General features: G+C 33.3%; 1 protein-coding gene and 1 long non-coding RNA gene across 2 annotated transcripts; both read left to right on the top strand.

The window, feature by feature from the left end:
- The first annotated feature begins 2,380 nt into the window (after window positions 1-2,380).
- LOC123709558 (putative polypeptide N-acetylgalactosaminyltransferase 9) lies at window positions 2,381-11,506 on the top strand. The gene is made up of 10 exons (XM_045660963.1): window positions 2,381-2,426; window positions 2,782-2,932; window positions 4,679-4,845; window positions 6,111-6,275; window positions 6,568-7,013; window positions 8,317-8,499; window positions 9,266-9,376; window positions 10,558-10,686; window positions 10,768-10,939; window positions 11,018-11,506. The coding sequence occupies exons 1-9, from the start codon at window positions 2,381-2,383 to the stop codon at window positions 10,933-10,935; spliced, it is 1,566 nt and encodes a 521-aa protein (XP_045516919.1). The 3' UTR covers window positions 10,936-10,939; window positions 11,018-11,506.
- A 2,291-nt stretch (window positions 11,507-13,797) lies between these two features.
- On the top strand, window positions 13,798-14,799 carry LOC123710422. Its single transcript, XR_006753827.1, has 3 exons — window positions 13,798-13,956; window positions 14,331-14,423; window positions 14,592-14,799. It is a non-coding gene; the product is annotated as an uncharacterized LOC123710422 (long non-coding RNA).
- The last annotated feature ends 2,031 nt before the right edge of the window (window positions 14,800-16,830 follow it).

Here is a 16,830-nt window from a genome sequence, read left to right as displayed (position 1 = left end):
TAACTAAAATATACTACTAAAAGTAGTCCCTTTAGGCAAGGATCCGAAGATACTGGCAGAGTCCACACATTGAAAAGCTAGACTAATTCTTTGTCCAAAGTAGCTGCCAGCTCTTCAATCTCCTGTGATATACATATATACACATCTGATATACATTTATAGTAAGCAACGTATATGTTACACCGGTCTCAGACTATTAAATGAAAACATAAAGAGGTTGTAACTGTCCTATATAAGTGTGAAGTGTGTCAATGGAGGTGAATGTTTACAATCACTGTTTACCTTATCTGTGAGAGCGTTGAAACTTCTTAGGTAGTGCACACATTTTACGATGGGTTATTCTTGTGAACATTTTTTACTGTGATTTTTTTAATAAGACTAATTATAGATCATTTAAATTTGCCTTTAGGCTATGTGTGCGTTCTATTCTTCGATTAAAAATTAAACACAAAGTAAAAAACAGTGTAAAACGACTTTATCGCTTCATAAAAATAACTGACGTCGTAACGTAACACACTCAAAAACGTTCACCAGGGCCGGTCACACTACCCCCGTTTGTTTGAAATCGGCCAAAAAGACCCTAATTTCAAATCACCTTGTGGGGAGAAAAAAGAGAGGACTCCCACCACTGGAGAAGAGGAAATAAAAGAAACGAAACGAAGATGAGAGATAAATGGAAGAATGTGGAGGAGGCCATAACTCCGTCAGAGGTCATGTAATATTAAATACAATAATAACATAGACTTAATGTAGTCCTTATTATAGTGCTCGAATAATATTTTTATTCATGTGAAATACTTTCAATTTATGACATCCAAATTCAATTTGACGGTAGAGACAAAAAATATTTTCGACATTGTAACAATACTTAATACAGGTAAAGTTTGTGAATCTCAAAAAACGAAGATCTATAGAAAATCTTTCAAAATTATAACACCGAGTGTAATATTATACATATTTGATTATTATTAGACTCCATATACATCTCTTCTAGTATGAGAGTAAAATTTTTGTATTGTTAAATCGCATCATTAATAAAAATTCAATTGTTTAGTTGGAATTGAAAAATGTTTGTGTTCCATAGTCAACCTATAAAGGATGCTATATATGTATAACGCAGTTGACTGCGCGATGCAACACAAATATTAATAATCAACCACGAAGCCGTGAATAGGTACATTCGTATATAAAACACTTTTTTCCTTATTGTCACAAAACATCAATTGATGTTACAGAATGGCAATGAAGTATGCTTTGAAAATTTTATTATCAATTTTCATAGTATGGACAGTTTCAGTATTAACGATTTTTAACGAAATTCAACGGGAAGTTTCAGAAGTGGATGATCAGAAACTGTATGAGCAAGCATTGAGAGGATTTAGAAAAGTTTACGCAATGAGAAATAATTTTACAGATCCACTCTCGAGTAAGAAGAATTTTGCTTTTATTAAAAATGAAAAATTTCGTCTTACTACATTGATTTATAACTTGTATTTTGTGTTAATGTTAATTGTTCAAAAGTATAATAGTATATTTTATAATTATAATATTTTTTAAAAATAAAACTTAGATTTCTTAATTTAACTACTTAAAGTACTACTATTACTATTAAGTTTTTAATTTTAAGTATAAATAACATTCCTTGCATTGCACTCTTCGTATAAAAAAAAATTAAACAAGCCTTTCGTGCTGTACTTAATCTAAAGTATTTTTTACATTATTTACTATTATGACCATGCTCTGTCCTTAGCTATTTCATAACACAGTTTCATTCTATAAAATGTATATAATGTATCATATATTTTATTAATTATCTACCAATCCAAAATATTACAGAGCGAATATGTTTTATAAAAGTAAGCCATACGATTATATGCTTGTATAATCAATAATAATAATATAACTATCACATTGGACTGCATAATAAATATTACAATTTTAACTTTAATTAATGTTTATTATGGTATATAAGATACAGGTATCAGTTATTTCAGTTCGAGAATGTATTTAACTGTAGGTTAGCTGATAACATGTGATACTTTTGACATTTAACACCTTTTGTCTTCAGTCACCGTGACCACGCACGCTGAAAAGCACGCGAAACGTCGGAAAAAAAATTAAATTTAGAATTATGTAAATAATTATAAGTTTTTAATAATAATACATAGCTTTAATCCGTCCAAAAAGTGTGTTTCTTAATAACATGTTATCTTATGCCATTAAGTAATAAAATGAAGAGTAATAACTTAGTGGACTTGATTACAGCAGCCATGGTCAGCGATATATAATCCTGTTTCGAGTTTAAATATTTTTTTTAAGTTATAATCATTAATAACTTTCAGCATGGCAACTTGTGGGTCCGCCGAGTCGAAAGTTTTCCATGAAAGAAAAACTTACAGCAGTGAAATATAGCGAGTTTCCACTAGGTGAGAGGGTACATCATTAGATCCCACTGAACGCTCTGCTTAACAAGACTTATTGAAAGAGTAAAATAAAAGTGCAGTAACCATTTTAAAATAAGGTTTTCCAATTATGGACTCGTTCATTTTGATGTGAATGTGGGTTTATGTTCAAGGCTTCTTAGATTAGACAAAAGATAATATTTGTGGTTTACTCACTCCTTTCTCAAACTCTTCTTTTCTATCTCAGAAATTAATACTTTCGGAGATTATGGTTTCCTTTTTTTTTAATTAACCTAGATTTATATTTGTATTATGTTAATTTTTGTTTCATTTTAACCTTTTCCAGTAAATGTATATAAACACAATGTATGTATTTAAGGCACAAATGGATCTCCTGTTGATTTGGAAGACAATATACGTGGTCATATTCGGATTATGATCAGACAAGGATGGAAAGATTACTCCTTCAATCAATATGTCAGTGATCTTATACCCATCAATCGTACTCTGTTGGATTATAGAGACGAATGGTAAGTAGTATATAATAGGGGTTTTGAAGCCGTTGTTGTAATAGTAGTTTGTGGTAAAATTTTCGATATTTACGTTTTTAACGTTGTACCCAATAATCCTAAAACTAGCTCTGAAACAGTCCCAACTCTTAAATCGCCGTAATAACGTGCTCTCACTTTACGAGAAACCGAAGTCTACTGGAGCTGCAATTAGAAACCTTATTCTCCATACTCGCCAGATCTTGCTAAAACAACCATTTTCTTGTGATTTGTTCAATTAACTATTAGATTGTTCATCCCAGAAGGTAGGTAATAAATACATAAACATAGATTAACGACAAGCAATTAATTGTTATTTATCGATATATTTCAAGAAAATATTACGAAATTTATTTTTCACCAATACATAATGCATACATACATTTTAATATGGAAGAGCCGCATTTTGTGATCGGTTTAGTAGTTGAGCCTATTTAATCTTAAGTGATTGTAATTCATTATAAATAACCTTAGTATTTTAATATAAAAATGAGTAATTACTAATAATAATGGTTTTAGCACCGAATTGACTTTGGTGATTTGAAGCCCTGTGATAAAGTCTGATGACATAAGCATCTCGGATTCCTTTATTCATAATATATAACCAAGTACACCTATCAACAGAAAAGATGTTAAATTGATTCTAAATTTACATTTTGCAAGTCAAGGGCGTAGAGCGGACAAGATTCACTCCGCCACACTTTTTAATCGCCAAGTTTTGTCATACAAATTGTTTATAAGGCAGAACAGCAGTTGATATTTGAACTGGTGCAAATCAATCCTAATCCTTGGGTTCATTGAAATAATCGTCAAATTTACATTTTCTTTTATTTAAAAGCTTTATTGATTAATTTACGTTAATCGAGAGTTTTGAATTTATTCAGTGATAATAATTGTCTAATTTCGCTTGGGAGTATGTTGTAAAAATGAATGCAATTTCCATATAAGGAGTGTTTTATCTTATGGAGCCTGGTTGATCGTACGCTTAGATTCGTTCTGTTTTGAGTATTGAAATTTAATTCAAATTCAAAAAAATATTTATACATTTAGGTAACATAATGTACACTTATGAACGTCAATAAAGAAAGACATATTAAATGCTTGTAATTTTACATTTACGGCCAGTTCTCATCAAGGGCGTAGAACAGACGAGAAGAACTGGCAACTTTATCTATTACACTGGCGAAAGTCACCATTCGTTTTAAAATCGTTTTCATTTTTTTGTCCATACAACAAGGATTCAAGAATATATTGATCATATAGTGCCGTAATATTTAATTCCTTAAACTTTAGCCCGCTTCTGCAGCACAAATATACCTACAGTAGAATAACGCTGTGAATCATCACATATACAGAAATGTTATGACAAAAGATAGTAATAAATAATTGTTGTATAAAAGTGCATATGTAGTTGATACAAGAGTCATAACCTCTCATAACCCAATACACTGTCCAATAAGACTCGAGGCGCAGGATCTTCATGTAAATTTGAGGTACTGCTATATTAAAAGGTTAATAGTTATTTTAAAAGTCAAAAACGATTACCTCCACTTAGGTTTTACATTAAAATAAATTTAGTTCGCTTAAGAAGTTTTTCAGGTAAATATATACTTTAAAGGGGCTTAACAGCTAAATAATGATGGTAAAAACATATAGATACCAATATTAAGATTAATAAAAAATGTTGATAGAATTTTCTTTTTCTTTATTTTCGTTCGAATTTTCCAGGTGTAAACAAAAAAATTATTCAAATAATCTACCTGAAGCCTCCGTGGTTATTTGTTTTTATAACGAAGCCTGGTCCGTACTTTTGAGAACAATTGACTCAGTCCTACAAAGGACTCCCGCCCATCTTCTGAAAGAAATAATTCTCTTTGACGATTTTTCAACTATGGGTAAGTGGACTATTGGATTTATTGTACCAACGTCTTTATTATTCAAAAAGGTGATATAACTTATGAATATTAACGAATACATAACAACAAAATGCAAGATTCGATTATTCAACTTTGATTTTGTATGCTTTGAAGTATACTCTACGTACACGATGACGCATGGTAGACAGTTCCCAAGTATTAAAGGTACACTGCCACAGGGACCACAAAATAATGTTATATGCATTATAATTAACCTATACATTGGGTTAAAACAATATCGAATATCATTTTTTATTGATACTTACGTAATTATAAAGTACTAGCAACGCTCCGTGGTTTTACTCGTGGTAGTGGAAAGTCTACTAAGTCGGACTATAGATTAATTTTTGTTATCATAAAAGTTTTAGTTTTCTTAGTTTTTAATTACTTTCTTTTAGATTATTAGATACACACTTACATTGATAATCTAATCAATACACAGATTTTACTTTAGAATTAATATGTATCTAATACATTCTTAAATTCTTAACAAAATTTAAGTTGTCCGACTTTAGTAAATTTAAAAATAATCTACACTTATTGAAAAATCATTGATTTTATCTTGGTAATGAAATTATTTTTTTTTATCAGGCCAGGAATGTTAGGATTGATTATTATAAATTTTCTTCTAAAATACAAGGGAAGAGATTTATTTGTAGAACTTCTTCACTATACACAACATTTCAAGTAGTTTTGTTTTCTGGCAGCAAAATAATTTCATGTTTTGTAGTTTCCCATGGATAAAACATTATTTCTGTAGATATTGATGCAAATACTGTACAAAATTCTTTTGTTCTAACATCAATAGTTTCCACAGCGCACTTGATGATTGACAATTAATATGGATAACTTTTTCACACCTTGGGTTATATTATTGCATTTTTATTAGGCATCCCTATCCCAATAAAGATGCAGCTTGAAGGTGAAATGATTATTTAAAATCAGTCCAGTATTTTTGTGTGAAAACCCTTGTTACCTCTTCATATAGTATGGATACAAAATAGTTTGTATTGTTTTGTAGTTTTAGACTATAAAAATAATTATTATTTCATTAGTTTAAAATTATATATGACCGTTTTATAGCCTTCGTTCCTCTTTTATTTGGTAGTAATAAATATATGGACTGAAGCACGTTCAAACAAAGTTTGCTATTAAGTACTGAATATGTATTTATAATTCATAGATTATCATATATTTCATATTGAAAATAATGGTGTAAGTAGTAAAAATATTTAACTTTTCAGACCATTTAAAGGAGAACCTAGAGAACTACGTTAGAACGTTAACAAAGGTGACGTTAATCCGTGCTAACCGCAGGAAAGGCTTAATACGATCAAGGATTTTGGGGACAAAATATGCTACTGCACCCGTAGTGGTATTCCTTGACAGTCATTGCGAATGCACTACAGGTCAATAGATAAATGTAATCAAAACAAACAGAGAGTACCAATTCTTAAAAGGCCGGCAACGCACTTGCGAGTCTTCTGGCAATGTGCACGTCCATGGGCGGCGGTATCGCTTAACATCAAGTGAGCATCCTGCCCGTTTGCCTCATAAAAAATATAGTTCGCATGAACTCCATAAAATGTCACAACTGAGTACAAAAGTCGTCAGAACAAATTGACACTCGTTACACTATACGCTCGCGTCATGCTCTAAAAATTTTAAAATAAATTAAATCTACAATAAAAAATGTTTTAGGCTGGATTGAACCCCTATTGGATCGAATAAAAAAGAACTCTGCAACTGTAGTTAGCCCAGCTGTGGGTCACATAGATCCTGCAACCTTCGAATTTATACCACAGACTTCAAAATACCTACAAATTGGCGGATTCGAATGGGACCTCAAATACATTTGGCGGCCGTCATTAAAAAACCGGAAAATTCCCTCAGCCCCAATAAAAACGCCCACTATATCTGGAGGATTATTTGCTATCAACAGAGACTTTTTCAAAAAAATCGGCTATTTCGACCAAGGCTATAGAATTTGGGGTGCTGAAAATTTGGAGTTATCATTCAAGACTTGGATGTGTGGCGGATCCCTGGAAATCATACCGTGCTCACATGTAGGACATGTTTTTAGGAAGACGTTTCCGTATAAATTTGCGAAGCGATCATACAGGCGAAATGCGTTGAGGCTAGCCGAGGTAATATACCTAGTCAAGCCATAAGATAATAAATTTAAATTTAACTTTAAATTATTATTTAAAGTTATACCTACATATTTATTAAAGTCTCAGCAAAAATAAAAAATATTTTATTAGAAATGGCCACCTTTGGCTTTTAATCTGTTGGAATCTATAGATTTTTGCACCGTTTCCCTTGATTCCCTCCGATTTTTTAAGAGACTCAATGTCGCCGTGTCTTTTAGAGCATGTCCTCTAAAACTGGAGAGAGAACTTTAATAATGTAGACTATGAAGTAATTATTATTATTGGCAATTGAATAGTCGTTAATTTGTGAAACTAGCAATATTGACAAAACAAATAAACCACTTGCTAGGATTCTCTGTTTTGAACTAATCTGACTTTGATGTTTTAAATTATAATGACATTGGCAATTGACAGTACCGTCATGTTGCCGTTATTAATAATAATGACAATAAAATGAGTATTGCTAAAGATTATCCAATAATGGTCTATTTATAAATCTAGGAAGATTGACAAATAAAATTAACCACTAGTATTGACGGTTTTCAACTAATTTGACTTTGACGTTATTATATCATAATGACAGTGGCAGCTGACACTAACACCATTGCTCTGGTATTAATAATAATGACTATGAAATTACTATTAAGCTATAGAGTATCAAATAGTCTGTCCAAAAATTATTAGCGGTTATAAACTGACACTGTTAATTTACGAGCTCTGTGACGTAACATGAAAATAGCAGCTGATACCAGCGCCATCGCACCGCCATATATATATGTAGCATCAGGCCCCGACATTGTTAAGATAACAAACACAAAGTTTTCTCACAATCACTTGATTTATTCCAATTCTAATTTCAGTATCTTAATTTAATACGATTTTAATAAACAAATTCAATAGGTAAAGATTTCAAAGGCTATTCGGTAATTACGTAACGTGTGCACCGGGCAATGATCGATGAACGACTGCCTGAGTTGTGCGCGCGCGCTGCTTTATATTGGTTCTGTAGTGGGGATCGAGTGACACATCGTACGATCGTTCGACTAATCGCCCGTTGCACATTGTTTTACAAAACATTGATAGTGGCGCCATCAGTTTCACAAAACATTGATAGTGGCGCCGTCATATATATTTGATTAGTATTGTTTACATGAATAAACTGAGTCGAAAATCAACGTGTTTAGAATTTTCTAGTAATGTTTATAAGTTTTTATTACAATCTCACATTTGTTAATTTTGTCTTTGTGAAAGTTCTCTTTAAAACATTCTGACACACCGAAACAAATTTTCTCTACAGGTGTGGCTGGATGATTATGCAAAATATTATTATCAAAGGATCGGGGGTGTACGTGAAGATTTCGGTGATGTAACAAAGCAGAAAGAATTGCGAGAAAAATTGAAATGTAAATCATTTGAATGGTACTTGCATAATGTATACCCAGACATGAAATTGCCTGACGTTAATGTTGCTTACGGGCAGGTAGGTGCAAAATTAGCAGAATACATGCCATAATAATTTAAATACGCCCAAGACGAGACAATAATGGAATATTAAGTGTATGTACTTCTTGTATTGGAAGACATCCCACCCGCAATTAGCCGTTTGATGCCACGTTACTATGGAGAGTGTTCAAAGGAGTTGTTCGATAAATAACTGAGTTTCGTCACCGGACGTCAAGGCAAAATACAAAATATCACCTCGATGTCCGTCGTTCCCTAGCTTAAGGCAGTATCTTAAGACAGTTTTCACCACTACTACCTGGCACCAGCTGCCCACTGATGTATTTCCGAACTAATCAGACTTCAAAAAAACAGCGTACCAATTCTCAAAAGCCCGGCAACGCACTTGCGAGCATAGTAATATGATATGCGGTGGTATCACGTAACATCAGGTTAACCTCCTCCTACTTACATTAAAAAAACTTATACTGCCAGACAGGCGATAGACTACCCGTAATGTTAATCCTGTTTCCCGAACATTACACATTTCCTTCCAATGAAATCAGGTCGAAACAGTAACAGTCATAATTAGAATAACGATATCTAAGTTTATAGATACTGCAGTATTACCCATATACCCATAATACAAAGTTTAAAGAAAGGACTTCTTTTATTTCATTATTAAAACCTATTCAAAAGTAGTTGCCTATATCGTACTTCTTACAAATCAATGTAATGTTATTGCGAAATAAAGTGACTTAATGGGCCATTAGACGTTCGATTGTACTTTTTATGTGTTTTTTTAGATTTATAGTATTTTGGATGGCTATGCGGTGTGCCTTGATATGGCTTCGGAGTGGGTAGACGTTCAGACGGCTGTGAGTGCCAGAAGCTGTCATCATGAAGGAGGAAATCAAGTGTGTATATCCTATTGAATTTGAATTTTTATTTATAGATAAAGTTCAATACAGTAAGAATTTACTTATATTACACAGCTTTTCGGGCAAGGTGTACATATACAACATTAAAATGGTTGAACAAGCGTTTTTTTGTTCCCACTTTATAACTCTGCCACTAGGTGTCGCTACAACGATTTATACTATAGCGCAACTGAAATAATTGTTTGTGTTTTCAAACTTTATTACGAAGTAATGTTTTAGCGTTTCTATCAGACAAATTACAAAAAATTCGATGCTGGGTTTTGTGGTTTTATAAAACTGTATTAGGGGCCGTTAAAGGATTACGTAAGCACTATAGGGGGGAGGGGGGTTCTTTGATTTTGTTATTTGGTGATTTCGTCAACAGTAATTACATATTTACTTTTTTACACATACTACCCATACATTGTCTATGCTTGAAAACGAAATGCATTTTCGAGGATTCTCACAAAACCTTACGTTTACGTACTATTATTTTTGAGAGCTTTGCATACTTTTGCTGACAGGAGCAGGTTTGGGGGGGGGGGGGTAAATTGCAGTAAATCTGTTATAATTACGTAATACTTGAAGGGCCCCTTAGTGTTAAGTGTGAATTTCCCTTCACTCTTTCCTCGTGTCTCATTTGAGTTAAAGTTATCGCTTCGCAATTCTAAGGATTAAGGAATATGCCACAAATGTATATAAAACTTAATAATCTGGAATACATAAATAAATCGTGCAGTACAGCCTAGAGGATTTAGCATGCTACTCTCATCCCTGCTACATATTGAGAAAACCAGCTTGCTTTATACCTAAAAAGTCAAAGGCGTGTGTCAGGCACAAGAGGCTGAACACCTACTTGCCTAGATTGACAAATGATCATGAAACACACAGAAATCTGAGGACAGATCTAAAAAGGTTGTAGGGCCTGATTTTTTTGTTTTAATGAAATAAATTATACACACGACGCGACGTCCAGACTCCAGAGCCCATATCGAATATTTTTAATAGGAGTAATTAAAAATACATGGAACGTGTATATACTGTGCAATTCTAAAATGTTGCTAGCTAATAAAGCTACGTACCAAAAATATCATTAATATTATATTTGTCAAACATGGCTAGTTAATTTACACTCAAACAAAAAAGTATTAGAATATTTTAATTAATTATAATTTCAGTTTTGGTGGTACACTAATAAAGGGAGGATTGAACATGATACGATTTGTTTAGACTTTGTTTTGGGATTTGTGACCGCTTGCATGTGTGATGACGAGTCGCAGACACAAATTTGGATTTATGACGCTAAGGTAAAAAAATAAACACGGTCATATGTATAAAAAAAATTAAAAAATAGACGTTTTGATACCTTAATAAGTCCTTTTTTACAGTCGAAGAAATTACAACATAAACAAAAGCGAAAGTGCCTAACAGTCAAGGAGAATTTTGGCGGGGAAACTCTTGAATTAGACCTGTATAAATGTATAAATATATCAACGCAAGAGTGGACTATGGAGAACTTTAATATCAATAGACTATCTTCCGAACTGCAACCATAAAATTGTAATTGTATTTTGTTCGTTATAAAATTACATTAATCTGTATTTTAAAATGTACTTTCGAACATGTTTTTTTTTCCAGACCAGACCAGAACTAAAGTTGCTTGCCGATCAGCAAAGCACGAGTTGTCATTTACGTATTTGCTTTAGACAATTATATTTTGTAAAACACTCATTATATTCAGGAACATAACCTAAAAGCTTAAATAGTCAAATAACACGATTTCACGCCCGTAAAGCGCTGCTATACGAGTTATAATAAAATAAGATAATATCGACTTTTAGTTCGAGGATTCCTTATCTTTGCGTCTCGTGTTCGAAGAATATAATATAAGTTACAATTATATACACAGACTGTATTTAAAATTTAAATAAATAAATATTTTCCTTTATTGAAGCGGTTAGAATAAGAGTAATTGTATATTTTAGTGTGACCTTAAAAAATTCCTTCCACTAAGCATATTTGTTACTTGAATTTCACATAAATGGTTTTCGTAAACGCAACCACAGGAAGGTCCGATGTTGGAGACCGCATTACTGTGGTGGAGTCTGCTTTGTACGAAAATTTATTTACCTCACAAATATCATACACTTGAATGTATCTTTTAAAGCATTTAGAATAAAATATAGTTAATACGAAGTATTACGAAAAGTTATTGTTTTGCATGAACAATTTTGTTTAGTACCTAAACAATAACTTGACGGGTTTTAATTCCGTTGAATGAGACACAGAAATGTGTCTGCGGGATGCCCAGATACGGCAGGCAGTTAAAGGCACGGATCTCTGGAATTCCTGTTTAGAATTTAGAATCTATTTGTATCGGATAGTCCTTTTATAGAGTAAGACTGTAGTAGACCAAGCTACTAATAAACGAGGGTGCAACCGCAGGTCATAGCTAGTTTATACGTAAACAGGAAATAATTAAAGAGGACAAGATAAAAACATTTTGAGTAGAAAAATCACGAAACAACCAAAATTACTTCAATTGCCATCCACATCCCTTGGGGCCAATTTCCATTCGGTTTTATTTGGAAATTTCTCTCTTGTTTGTTTAATTTGTGTCAATTAAAGGATATTGTACTTTCTTCCTTTATTCTTTTAAACAACACTTGCATTAATCTCTTTGAATTAAATCCAGAGCAAAATGAATTAATTTGTATACTTTTATTAAATTTATATAAAAAAGAAATCAATGGCGCTACAACCTTTTTAACGGTCATTCATTATCATTTTTCTTCAGCGTGCGACTCTCATCACTGAGGTCGTAGGTTCCAGCTGTGCACCAATGGACTTTCTTTAGGAAGGAAAATATCGTGAGGAAACCGGTTTGCCTTAGACCCAAAAAGTCAACACCATGCGTCACAGAAGGCCGATCACCTGCTTGCTTATTAGATTAACAAATTATCATGAACAGACAGAAATCTGAGGCCCAGACCTAAAAGAATGTAGCGCCACTGATTATTATTATTATTTTCATAACATTTTAGAAGTATTTACTAACTTTTAACATAAATAGAAACGGACTCTAATTAGCCTAATTAATAAGTCTAATTTAAAGTCACAGAAGTTACAAACGATAAATTTGGATTACCTCTTAAACTTTAGCGAATTTCCAAATTTTTAGGAAAACAAGAAAATATAATGAGGGTGGAACAAGTTTAATGCAGAGCTTAAATATAATTTAACATTTGATTTACTCATAATTGGATTAAAAAATAATTATATATTACATCGAATGTGTCATATGTATTGTATGATGAAATAACAGTAGCACGAAAGTATGCATGTAGGAGGCAAGATGAGGATATAGGGCTTCAATAGTCTTTTTGCTGTAAAAAATATACGAACTGTGTTGGCCTAGTAGCTTGAGCTTGCACAACTTAACTCGAGAGGAGAAAGAGAAACCATCTCTAAGAAAACATCGCGAGGATCACCTTTTGAGTCAGGCACAGCAGGCTGATCCCTTTTTTGGTAGCCTATTAAGTCAATGAAAAACTAAAAATGAACAGAATTTAACAAATTGCGTTTCATCATCAGACTACGAAATACCACCCGCATCACCTCGATGTCCTTCATTCCACTGAGGCAAGGCAATTTTTGCCAACACTATGTGGAATCAGCTGACCACTGATTTTCAAACTAATTCGACTTAGGGTGAAGAAAAGTGCGTACCGATTCTTAAAAGACCGTCAATCGGCAGACCGGTAAGCTTTCTGCCCGTTTGCCCAGTTATATAAAGATACAGATTTCTCACACGCAGTAGTCCGCTGTTTATTAAGATTAGCGCGTTTAGCCAAACAAATTATTCAGATTTATAATATCAATGTAGATAAGGCCCGAAGGTATTTTAGTACAAATTGTGGAAGAAACCATAAACAACATTTAGCGTTGAAGGCTCGTTTACATAATAGAACCCAAGGAAGATAAATTTCGGTTTACACCACTGAACATATTGAAGGGATGAGAAAAATTGCTCCCCTACGTTTTCTGAATTCCGTTATTTTTGTAAAGTAGAATTGATGTTTAAACAATAATATGTTGTTGAAGTGCCCTAACCCCATAATGTAAATATAGGAAAGACATATTTTTCCGTCTATAAATCGATATTTTTAAGCTAAGTATATATGGGTAGAAAAACGGGAAACAACAGTTTTGTTGGAAATCCTTAGGTCATAATAAAATGAGTATCGCAAATAAAGAAAATCAATAAATGTATAGTATATAATATATGTCTCCGACTATCAGTAAATGTTCTGGTCGAGTCAATTAACCGTTGATTTTTATTGTTGGTTTAATTAATAAATTTGTTTTGTTATTATTTAATTGTTTCGTAATTTAGAATCATTACTTAACGAATAAAAGCCGAGCAAATGCCTCGGCGTTGCGGCTTCATTTTGACTTTTTACAAAGCGTTCAGGGAAGGGTAGTTCTGATTGAGTCTTCAGTGGAGCATTTTTGTCATAAGACGTTGGTCCGAGTTGGGTCTATATGATTTGTGGTCGAGTAGATTGTGATTAAAAGTGAGATATCCGACATTTTATGTAATATAAACTGTTAACTCATAAGCCTTGTTCTAATGAAGTATGTACCTACTGATAGAGTTTTATTTTTATAGATTTTTTACTATATTTACTTCGTAGAAGCAGTAATGTGCTAAAATTGTATTATTATTATTATAAAAAGGTATATACTGTATTTCATAGCGATATACAGGTCTTTTGGAGTACTCACAATTCGTAAAACTATAGTTTTAGCTATCTTAGCCATTTTAACTATAGTCTCAGACTCGAGACGTATTGTGAAGTACTGTCGTCTGTCAAATATCTCTGTCATTTTATGCGGAACTGTATATTGGCTTATTTTTTTAGTTATTTAGATTTTTTGTTTGTTATAGTTCAACGAACTTTAATAAGCTGAAGCAGGTTCTCCAATCTGTCGTTCCTATGGCAACTAGGCTGACTGGTCTCCGACCACTAAGCCAGCTCAGGTAAGCTTCCTTCACCGCCCTAACTTGGCCCATGTGCTTAATCTCCCAGCCAACGTGGTCAATGGGCCTTGCCCCAATAATGTTGGGGTCGTCTACTAACTCTTCTATTTCGGCATTTTTTCAGACTCTCCATGACTTATCCCTCTTTGTCCTCCTTCTCTTCTACAGGACTTTACAAAATTTTTGCGTTCCGCCATCAGTAGCTTCTGCTCTTCCTTCATGGTTGCCAAGCCTCACAGCCGTGCATTTAGACTGGCCGTATGGTGGAAGGTGGCACAGGACAGGGAGCACTGGAATCTTCTCGTTTTGGAGGCCATGACACTTTTTGGGTCGCAGAGCCAGCGGAGTGAGTGAGTGATCTTTAGTAGAAAAGTAGCAGGCCAATAAATAATATCTTTTCTTTTTAAATAAAATGAAAATTAATTTATTCACACAATTATACACCCTTATGAATGTTAATGTTATATTTACTACCAGTTCCGCAGACAAAGATCGGCCAAGAAGAACTAGCAAAAAACTCCATCGCTCTTAATAATGATCAATGGTGTGAATTCTCTCGCTCTCTCTCTCTCAAATAAATACTTATTATTAAAATTCTATATTAAGTTTTCTTCTTCATCTTATCATTTTCATGCAATTTTAGCAAACGTGATAAAATATTTAGTCATTTAATGTGACCTTAGAAAAAGACATGAAAACGACCTGAAGACTTCTTCGAGAAGAAATGTATTGATGCGTTAAATGTTGTGGGCATCAGTAGCCACTTCAAAGTCTTCCTTTCATCATGTAAACAATATCGTCTTATTTACACAGAATACACATCAAAGTATACTTAGGATCGTTCCATTCAAACATTGAAGAAAATATTTTCTGAGGCGAATATATATTATATTCCTAATTAGAAGTCCCTCAAAATAATACCTTTTTTGTGTAACATAATAATTATTTCATCAAATATCAAAGTTTTTTCTTAAGTCATATATTCCATGGACATTCAAATTAATTTTAATACAAAAAGTGGTGTTTCTATGCGGACGACAGCACTGGGGATACTCTTTACACTGGCCGAGCAGGTATTTCTCGGACAGCTGTCGATGAGTACCGGGACAAACTTGTGTCTGGAGTCAAAACTCTGCTACGTGGACTGGGGCAGAGCAAATGGATAAGAGTGTACCAATTCTTAAAAGGTCAGCAGCGCGTTTGCGAGCCTTCTGGCAGTGTGATCCATAGGCGGTGGTATCACTTAACATCGGATGACTTCCTGCCCGTTTGCCTCCTGTACCATACAAAAAGGGCCTTTGAGGCAATTGTTTCCATAGAATTTAATCCCCGACCCCAGGGCTATAAGCAGACTGTAGCTGAAACGTCTATAATAAACCTATTTGTAATCTTACATAGGTTTTTCTTACCTATTTATACGACTTAAAACCAAAAACAGGAGTCGATTAACTATTGTTCGTTAGTGGTCAATGACTCGTTACAGAAATTTTAACTTCAAAAGAATGACAATTACTATTGTTGCGATATTTTTTCTATGCCAAAAAAACAACAGTTGTGTTCGAAATACAAATAAACAATGTTCTATGTTCATCGATACATCAAACGTAAAAATACATGTTCGGTGGAAACAACAAAAAAAATCTATTTTTTAATCTAAAAACTGTTGTACTGTTGTGCTCAGTCACACGTCACTTGGCCGTTTTTCACACGGGACCTATCGAACTTGTGACGTGATTAATTTATCATGTAACAACTGGCCACTGCAGTATTGAAAAATCGAGTTTAAATTTTTTGTTTTTAATTTTATACAAAATATTCTTAACTTTTAGAAATTAGTTTTATTAACAATGCACCTACGTTTAAAGTTCATTATTAGTGTTTTAAGAAATCATTCTCTATTAAGATGGCAAATCCTCTTAACAAGGGAATAAAGATGTCATTACATTCCTAAATATATATATTAAAGAGTTTTTTTGATTTGTTTCTTAGAACGATTTATTAAAACTACCCACCAGCAATCCTACCCACATAAGTACTGCAATAAAACATCGTGTTTATTGTTGAAAGACCTTTATTTAAAAAAGGATCTTATTAAATGTCACTGTGGCTACATAGGTACACATAATACACTTGGGGTATAGCACCAATTTTGGTAACGTTATCGTCGTTCCACAACTGAGCGGCTTTCTTAAGGCAGTTTTTGCCGCGCACCAGCACTTTGTTGAACCAGCTGCCCATTGAAGTACTTCCAAAATAATTCAACTTAGGGTCCTTAAAAAAAGCAGCGCACCAATTCTTAAAAGGCCGGCAATGCACTTGCGTGTTTTTTGGTAAAGTCCATGGGCGGCGGGGCGGTATCACTTAACATCAGGTGAGCCTCCAGCCCGCTTGACTCCTGTTACATAAT

Source organism: Pieris brassicae, chromosome 5 (genome assembly GCF_905147105.1).
Source record: "Pieris brassicae chromosome 5, ilPieBrab1.1, whole genome shotgun sequence".
NCBI lineage: Eukaryota > Metazoa > Arthropoda > Insecta > Lepidoptera > Pieridae > Pieris > Pieris brassicae.
Note: the sequence above shows the minus strand (reverse complement) of the source record. Positions and strands in the feature narration are given on the sequence as shown.